The sequence below is a fragment of the Squalius cephalus genome (genome assembly GCF_949319135.1).
Source record: "Squalius cephalus genome assembly, chromosome: 22".
In the NCBI taxonomy this organism is placed as follows: domain Eukaryota; kingdom Metazoa; phylum Chordata; class Actinopteri; order Cypriniformes; family Leuciscidae; genus Squalius; species Squalius cephalus.
In genome coordinates, this window is record NC_137143.1 from 22,247,074 (window position 1) to 22,256,416 (window position 9,343).

Below are 9,343 nucleotides of genomic sequence, written 5' to 3' on the forward strand. Positions count from 1 at the left end.
ATTGTGAATGTGCTATAGGACATGATTTTGAACACAAAATTGTTTACCATTCAGATATCACACTCAAACATCAATCAGTTATTGAGCTTTTTGGTTGACCAGAACAGAACCAATGCTAAATTATACCAGTTATTCTATGCGTTCTCACAAACCAGAGGTTATATAAAAAGGCTTGGCGTATAAATAAAGATAAAGAGGGAAATCTAACAGCTCACTGACTGAGAAAATCCCACAGAGAATATGAGAAACCTTAGTTTACAACAACCATAAACATATCATACATATGATTCAAGCACAGCAATGATAAAGGAACGCTGATGCGTAAAAAAAGAATCATAGAGCAGCAAGTACGCCATGGCACATACACAATAAATTCAGGAATTAATACGGCACAAAGAAGTAACAAAGACCAGTCCAAATGGAAACGGTGACTGTGAACAAAGCAAATGAAAATGCAAAAGCACTTTTCCCTGGTGCAGCTCAGCAAAGAACAGTAATGCAAATAAACTCAAATGCTGCAATCATGGGCAGAGATATGGACGCAGCACGGCCTGCCTGAGCACAGGACTTAGACTGTCACTGTCATTTGACAGTCAAAACACCTTCAACTTCCCTCCACCATTGTGCATTTATAATTTTCAGGGAAACTGGGATGAGATCCAGAGAAGCAAATCCTTTAGGGCCAGGTTATTGATTTACATAAGGACCTATTTTAGAACTTGAACATGCATATAGGCTAATATATTGTTACATTAGGATATAGTTCAACCAAAATTTCATTTACTCACCCTCCTGTCATTCCAAACCTGAGATGTTTGCCATTTAATGAAAGTGGATGGTGACTAGGGGGCTGTCAAGCTACAAAACACACATAAGAGCAAGATAAAGCCTCGTAAAAGTAGACCAAACGACTTGTGCACTATAGTCAGAGTTTCCTGAAGCCATATGATAGTTTTGTGCGAGCAACAGGCCCAAATTTAAATCATTACTTTTTCAAATCTAGCTTATTTAGCTTTCTTGACATCCATGGTCCCCATTCGCTTTCATTCAGTGGAAAAGTCTCGTTGAGTATTCTGCTATAAAAAGATAGGATAAATTATATGAATGAACTATCATTTTAATTTCTTTCCTAAACATTTTTAAAGTTTTGTAAAGATGTAAAACTATAGATATAAATGTATTTATTTATTATAGTTTTTTTTTTTTTTTTCATTTGTAGAATTTAAAATACTTGTATATTACTGTAAGCGGATCCCCTCACAAAAGACTGCCAAATAAAAAGAACACTCTGAAGACCAGAGGAGGGGGGGGGGGGGGGGGGGGGGGGCAGCATTGAGGGATGTGGCTGGTGGCTGTGTGTGTGTGTGCTGGCTGCTGAACTGTGATAAGAGGTTATCAAGATTGGAGTGGGAGGCTGGGGAATCGTAAGACTAGCCATGACACTAAATGAACAAACTCACAGGAACAGTGACACCCTACAATGGTAGTAAGACAACATTCTCTTTTACACACACACACACACACACATGCGCGCGCGCGAGAGAGAGAGAGTATAGACATTTACTTAGCAGTCAAAATGAGGACTTAAGTTGTGTAGTATTTTTATTTGAAGCTAATTATGATGACATATATTTAAATATATACCAAAGCCAAATCAACGAACATGTTTCTCATTTTTACACAAACACACACGCACATAAATGTTTGGTTCTCATGTTTTATGCAGACATCGCATAGACATAATGATTTTTTATAAACTCTATCCGCTAACCCTAAACATACCTCTAAACCCATCACAGAAAACTTTCTGAATTTTTACATTTCAAAAAAACATCACTTTGATGTATAAGCTGTTTTTAGGACCAAAAAGATTTCAGTTATTGCCATAACATAGGGTATACCATACACACAAACACACATGCATATGTAGCCTATATTACATATATACTTACAGTTAATATACGTATATTTAAAAAGTATAAATAGAAAAATGAATTGTTGTTGAAAACAGTTGAGCTGATTAATATTTTTGTGTAAAACAGAAAACAGAAAGTTCAAAAGAACAGCATTTATCTGAAATAGAAATCTTTTGGAACATAACAAATATCTTTACTGTCAGTTTTAATCAATTTAAAGTGTCCTTGCTGAATAAAAAAAACAAAACAAAAAAAAAACATCCCAAACTTTTGAACATACACATATAAAAAGAGAGAGAAAGAGAGATAGAGAGAGACCTATATTGTATTTTATTTCAAAATATTGCATTGGTCTCTCCATTACTCAAAAGAAATTAACTCAGTACAACTATATGCATGCAACATATATGCAATGTGTTTGCTATCCAGGGTTTTGTTTAAGGGGCACAGTGAGTGAAAACAGTACATACACTAGCAGTTCTTTTAGTATAATGATAACCATTCCTGAAACCAGGAAGTCTTTAGATCCAGATCATCCAGGTGCCAAATACACAATGCCCATGTGGATCCAAAAAGATGTTTCAGTTGGTGAGTGACACAAGACCTCTGTGGGAACTGTTCCTGGTCAGGGTGGTGCGGGGCCCAGAGCAGAAAGGCCGAAGGGTTGGGGGCAGTTGTGGGTTCTTGGGGCAGCGCTCCAGTTCCAAGGAAAGAAACTTCCATGAAAGCAGGCTCTTATCTCTGCCTCACACAGCCAGCTGAGCGGCTCTGTGTCATGAGGGTATATAACTCAGAGGACCGCCTCTCTCTCTCTGCCCCGACGGATTATTTCTTTTTTATTTCCAAAGTTAGAATAAATTTCTTTCAGATCATCCACAAAAGGAAGTGTTATTGTCAACAATTATCTTCATTCCCAAATAATTACATCTCTCATCCTCAAGACTAAAAAATCATTTCTAGTCAAAAGTCTTATCCCAAAGATAAGTCTGAGTGAGAGAACACAGAATGTTCTTGTCTATGGGTTGCAGACTGTAAGAGGATATATCGCACTGAAATAATTTCCAGTCTGTCCCTCCTCCTCCTCACCACTGCATCCACAACATATTAAGCTATTCACTCATGTCGTCAATTTGTAGGCTAACACGGAAGACTGTTCGCCATCGGTTCCCTGGGGAATTTATCATTTGTTTTTAGAATAGTGGCTTTCAACAAGTAACAAGAAAGTGACTATAATGGTTGTCAGATTCTTCAAGCATATAAACTCACATCCTTGTGGCAGTTGCAGTTCTTATGTAGTAGCCTATGTTATAAGATATAATTTATAAGAACTGAAAGACTGTGAAAAATTAATACAATTTTAAAAATCTGTTTTTTAAAATTCAGCATCATTACTCCAGTCTTCAGTGTCATATGATCCTTCAGAAATCATTCTAATATGCTGATTTGCTGCTCTAGAAACATTTCTTATTACTATCAATGTTTTGCTGCTTAATATTTTTTATGTAAACCATGATGTAGTTTGTTTAGAACTCTTTGATCGAAAGTCCAAAAGAATAGCATTTATTTGAAATTGAAATCTTTTATAACCTCTTCTACTGTAAGTCTTTACGGTCACTTTTGATCAATTTAACGTATCCTTGGCGAATAAAAGTACACTTTCAATTGTCTCAAAATTCACATTTGAGCGTATAACTTATGTTGTAGAACAAAATGTGAAAGTATTTATGTAAAATTCATAGAGAGAGCAATGCATGACACGTTAGAGGTGACTTTTAAAGAAGAGGATGTGTACCTGACCTCAAAGCCACAGCTCCCATAAGTAATAGTGTGACTCAAAGGTAGCAGCTAAGTTTGTCTGTGTTTTGTGAGGTAAGTTAGTCAAAACCACGTTTCAGTTGAGGAGAACTGGTCTCAATATTCACTGTTACAACCGGTTACAATTTACAGTTTTGCCCTCCACACCCTTAACTGACACAGAGCAAGACACCTCCCATACGAGGACCTCTGACATAGCGGGTTCTGCCAAGTGTTTGCCTTTGAAAGCAAAATGAATGATGAAAAGCTACACTTACAAAGCGGTACCTTGGTACAGTATAAATGGTATTGCATGGTTACACCATGGTATTTTGATATAGGCCTATGGTAGGCTACTGAATTATTATCAAATGTATGGTATTGTGTGTGGAACTCCAAGTTATTTCAAAGATTAGTGTAGATTACATCAAAAATCTGTAAAAGCTGACCAGACCAAGACAGTTGTTCCTTAATAGTCACAAATTTAAAACAAAACAGACAATATGAGAGAATTTTTGTTTGCTTGTTTTACCTGTATCTGAGTTCGACCAAGCAAAAAGACGAACAATTTTACAGTATGTCTAATAATAATGTTGAAGTCTTCTGAGGTAATTTTCACTTCAATCGATACGATGCATGATGGCGCCAGTTGAACACGGTAAAATCCGAGAGACATAACCTGAAGCTAGCGCCGGTTGACCAATCAAAATCAAGTAGCCTATTGAAGAGCGCGGATATTAATCTTTATTAGTGTTCATTTCTACATTTTTAATGCATTTTTATTTCATGTCATATTCGAAGAACGAATATAGCCTATTAACAACAAACGATAATAGGGTAAGATGCGGGAAGACGCCCATGACAACAATGTGCATTTAGCTACTTTCAAATTGTAACATTTTTAAATTCGGCTAGGTTTAGCATGTGCAGGATGAAGGATGATGATGATGATGCATTAGCCAATGAGATAGGCTATTAAGGTAAATATTTTACATATATATATATATATATATATATATATATATATATATATATATATATATATATATATATATATATATATATTTGCAATTTCTTGTCATAGCACAAAATATTAAATTATTCAAAGAGGAAATCTTACCCCACTTCTTGGGTAAGCTTTTACAAATTGTATAAAATACTTTAGATATCATTGTTATTCAAATGTATATATAGGGCCTATATTAAAGTGTCATTAATGTATAAGACTAAAACTATTTTATTTAAAACTAGGCCTACTATAGGCTATATAGTTCTAGGCTATAAACTCCACAAATCTAAAAATCTCATGAACAAATATAGGCTACACAAAAAACTTTGATACTCAACATAATGTCATAGATCAATGTCACTAATTTACAACTTACCATTAAATAAATGCTGTACAAATTGTGCATTGTTCATTTATGAGACCAATGCATTAGATGATGCATAAATAAACTTTCCCCAAACCTCTGTCACTTTTGGCCTGCTAAAAAATTAACAGCAATGTTATTATGTTGTAAAATACTATCATGAAATTTAAAACTGTCCAGGAAGAGTACAACATCATACATTTTTGTTAGCCTACACCACCTGTTTAGTTTAGCAAGGCGTTTGTTTACCTTACACTGCTAAGGTGGTTAACCATTACCTATTTTTGCCATGTTTTCTTATGGATCAGTGATATGAACAGGACACACACTACAGTCTGAAATGCAACAAGGAGAAGTGTTGACTGAGATGAGTTCCTTCATGACCTCCTTTCATTGAAGACAGCTTTGGTTATTTTTATCATGACTGAGTGGAGCACACCACACTTGAAACTGATTCTTATCGGAAACTCTGGGTGAGTGTCTGTCTTAGAAAGTAATGATGGTATCTAAAGCATGCATGTAAAGCACATAAATGAATAACAGCTTTCCAGCTTCCTATTAGTCCAGAATTTTTTTTGCAAGAACAAAGACATTAATTCTACCCTTCAAAGGTTTGGTATCATTATGACTTTTTTATGTTTCTGATGTGATACTTTTATTCACCAAGGTTGCATTATATTGATAAAAAACAATATTGCAAATACATTTGATTTATATTTTTAAAGATTACATAAAGATTTCTAAGACATGAGTAATGGCTGTTTATAATGTTTATAAAAATATATGGAAAAATCAGTTATTAATTTACAATAGTAAGTTTTAAAAATGCATTTCAAGATGTTTTAGTGATTACAATCTTTTGAATACCAGTGTATGTGCGACCCAAAAACAAAAGCCTATATACTGTTGCACAAAAACAAGGAAGTACAGAAAGTAACTAAAAGAAGTGACTCTCTAAACATGAAAAAACCTCAACAGCTGCTTGCGTTTCTAAAAAGTTTGTCATTTACAGAGGCAGCTGGTTCTGTAACTCAAGGTCAATGCACTAAATGCATTAATAGTATCATTTACCAGTTCATTCTCTGGTCAGTTAGTTGTCCCTATTTCTTTTTGTCTGAACAGAGTGGGAAAATCTTCATTTATGACCCGGTTTGTTGACCATCGCTTTACTAAATTGTACCGTGCCACAATTGGGGTAGATTTCCTTGCTAAAGAAGTCACTATTGATAAAAGATCAGTGATTCTTCAGGTGAGATACATTTACATTAATTTATGTTAAACCCACAAGATTTAAAAGATAAAAGAAAATCCTTCACTTCATGTCATACGCAGGATCCACAGATAGCTTTCATAACAATAACACAGGTTACATCTCAACTGATTGAACAGGGCTCTACAAACTATGTCATGCAATACTCAGCTGTTTTTGCACCAGATCTGGGACACTGCAGGTACAGAGAGGTTTCATTCCCTGGGTACCGCACTGTATCGTGGAGCTCACTGCTGCCTCCTAGTGTTTGATGTTACCTCGTCCGTCTCCTTCGATGCACTGGACGTCTGGAAGAAAGAGTTCCTGGTGCAGGCATGTCCTTCTGACCCCATTGCCTTCCCTTTCATAGTGCTCGGCAATAAAATTGACTTGGATCATCGTGAGGTTAGCCAACTCTATTGCATTATGAGCTATAGATCTAGGCCTGGTTTCACAGACAAGGTTTATAATAAACCAGGATTAGGCTTTAGTTAAAACAGGTCATTGTGCCTTAGAAAAAAAACAGTGGCACTGACATATTTTAAAGATATCTCAGTGCAAGTTGCTTTCAGTTAAAACACCTCAAACATACAATTTAGTTTGGGATTAGGCTTAAGATTTGTCTGTAAAACCAGGCAATAATGTATTACTTTACTTATAACTGATAGCAGGATTTGATTGATTGACAGGTGTCCCCAAACAAAGCCCAGCAGTGGTGCAGTGAAATCGGAGCTGAATATTTTGAATGTAGTGCCAAGGAAGACATTGGCGTGGACACGACCTTTCACAGTGCCGCACGAGCTGCCCTGCAGTATGTGAGTTCAATCATTTTGTATAACCAAGACTAAATTAGGAGTATTTTAACTAATATTACCCCGGTTTCACAGACAAGGCATAAACCAGTCCCAGACTAAAATGCATGTTTGAGCTGTTTTAACTGAACGCAACTTGTGCTGACAGATCTTAAAAAGTGCCATTGTTTTGTCTTGAGGTGCACACAAGTAATGTTTTTTTCTAAGGCACGTTTAAATGTCCTAACTGAACTAAGGCCTAATCCTGGCTTAATTTAAGCCCTGTCTGTGAAACCAGGCCATTGAATTTAGTTTTTGATCAGTCCTAACTGAATATTTAATACTCGGCTTGACCAAAAACGCAGCAGTATTAGGTTACAGTTGTTTGTGCCACACTCTCTACAGCTCAAAAACCACCATGTGGAGAACGGAGAAGACATCCAGAATATACAGAAACAACAGGATAAGAAGCCAAATAAAAAATGCCATTGTTGAAGCAAGGACAATCTCTTGTGCTACTGTTCTGTGTTTAAGTCAACATGAAATCAAAACAGTTATTTTTTTTATGGAATATTGCATTTTTTATTATAATTTATCCATGCACATCATTTAAATTTTTTGCCGTTCATGAAGCTGGATGTACGGATATATATTCACCCGGATACAAGACACAAAGGGGAAAAAAGACCATTGCAACTTCGGTTTCATGCCGACTTTAAGGCCCGTTTATAAGGAAGATATTCATTATGATTCCTATACATTTTTAATAATTGTTCTAATACTATGAGAATAGTGAAGTCCACACCACAGCTATAACAGCAATGTTGTTGGAATCACTTTAGGAGCTTTTCTTTTTCCAGCTGATGAATTGTGTTCTGGCAGAATTAGTCATGTTGTGAATACGCTCTTTTCATCACATTAAAACATGGATAATAAGCTAAAGCAACATTTTTTATTAAATTTTTTACAATAAAAATGTAACAAAAACGTCACTTTTTAAAAATGTTTTAATGTTTGTTCAACGTTTAAATATATAAAATGTATCTGTCAAAAAAAAAAAAAAAAAATTCTAGTCAACTAAAATGCTACTAAATGCAACTAGAATTACCATTTTAGTCAATGTAAAATTTACTAAAAATGAATAACAATGAAATGGATAAGATTTAAAAGATTTGTCAAAAAATAAAAACAAAAAAAATGCATGTGTGAAAGACTTTTTTCTAGAAAAATAAAACCTCTTGAACTACTTCATATGAATACTATGCTGGGATATCATTCCTTTATTTCAGAAGAAATATCTCCATGTCAAATGCAAACGAGTTAACCGCCTCATCCATTCAGCTATCCGAAGGACGTTTCATCAAATATAGCTACTCAAATTCACATTTCTGGAAGACACTGGGGATGAAATGAACTCCCAGGATGTGCTGCATGAAAATAAAAGAAATTGCTAATAATTAATCAGGGAGACAGTTTATATATTTCGGTTTCTTTTATAAGTCAAGACAAAAAAGGCAATCAGGAGATGACCAACATGTAAAAACGTTGTACAGGTAAATATATAAAAGGCCAGAATATCATCTTCACTTCTTGCGGTATGAATGAACTATATTACAGTCAAATCCGAACTTGGCTTTTACCAAGAATGAGAACGGCCATCCTCACCCACATGGAGACGTACAGGTATACACTGAACATTTAGTTTGCATACCTCTCAGATAATCAAAAGGGAAAAAAGTAGAAATTCATCTTCACATGGACAATTTCCTTCACAATCTAGGGCAGAGAAAATTCTACAGTTACATTGTGAAAAAGTTAAGAGGACAAGCCAGAGAAAGGGAAAAAGCTGGGTGTTTACTAATAATGGTGGTTCGGTAAGGCGAGGAATTAAAAAAAAAAAATTAAGATTTTTACATCTCAAGGTTTGGCATAAACACAGAGTGGAAACAAGCATAGAAAAACTCAGTAAACAAAGTAAAAGCCCTTCAGATGTTTACGTTTGTTTACATCCTTTTCAGTTGTAGCACATCACCACTCGGCTTGAGCACAAATACAACGTGTCAAAGTACTTGACAACAGCACAGCCCTCCAAAAACCCTTCATCCCACAAATCCTGAAACCAAAGGTGGATGGCCAACAATTTTTAAAACAAAAACAAAAAAATAAAAAGTTGTGAGTTAAAAAAAAAAAAAAGCAGAAAAAAAAAAGCACACAGACATA

At 35.2% G+C, this 9,343-nt stretch overlaps 1 protein-coding gene across 3 annotated transcripts; it reads left to right on the plus strand.

The window, feature by feature from the left end:
• Window positions 1–1,383: 1,383 nt before the first annotated feature.
• Window positions 1,384–9,084, plus strand: LOC307150403 (ras-related protein Rab-7a). Of its 3 annotated transcripts, XM_079857614.1 has the most exons (6): window positions 1,384–1,483; window positions 5,392–5,556; window positions 6,206–6,332; window positions 6,519–6,737; window positions 7,022–7,143; window positions 7,529–9,084. In XM_079857614.1, exons 2-6 carry the CDS (start codon window positions 5,504–5,506, stop codon window positions 7,734–7,736), a joined length of 729 nt encoding a protein of 242 aa, XP_079713740.1. In that variant the 5' UTR covers window positions 1,384–1,483; window positions 5,392–5,503; the 3' UTR covers window positions 7,737–9,084. The 3 variants fall into 3 exon arrangements, with proteins under 3 accessions (XP_079713740.1, XP_079713741.1, XP_079713742.1); XM_079857615.1 differs by lacking the exon at window positions 1,384–1,483 and having other exon boundaries at window positions 5,383–5,556; window positions 7,022–7,147; window positions 7,529–8,300; XM_079857616.1 differs by lacking the exons at window positions 1,384–1,483; window positions 7,022–7,143 and having other exon boundaries at window positions 5,425–5,556; window positions 7,529–7,623.
• The last annotated feature ends 259 nt before the right edge of the window (window positions 9,085–9,343 follow it).

Excerpts from the sequence above, each read along its gene's own strand:
- LOC307150403 (XM_079857614.1), top strand. The coding sequence starts at position 5,504 with ATGACTGAGTGGAGCACACCACACTTGAAACTGATTCTTATCGGAAAC. Across the intron at positions 5,557-6,205 it reads ATTCTTATCGGAAACTCTGG|AGTGGGAAAATCTTCATTTA; the intron begins GTGAGTGTCTGT and ends TTGTCTGAACAG. Across the intron at positions 7,144-7,528 it reads GCCGCACGAGCTGCCCTGCA|CTCAAAAACCACCATGTGGA; the intron begins GTATGTGAGTTC and ends CACTCTCTACAG.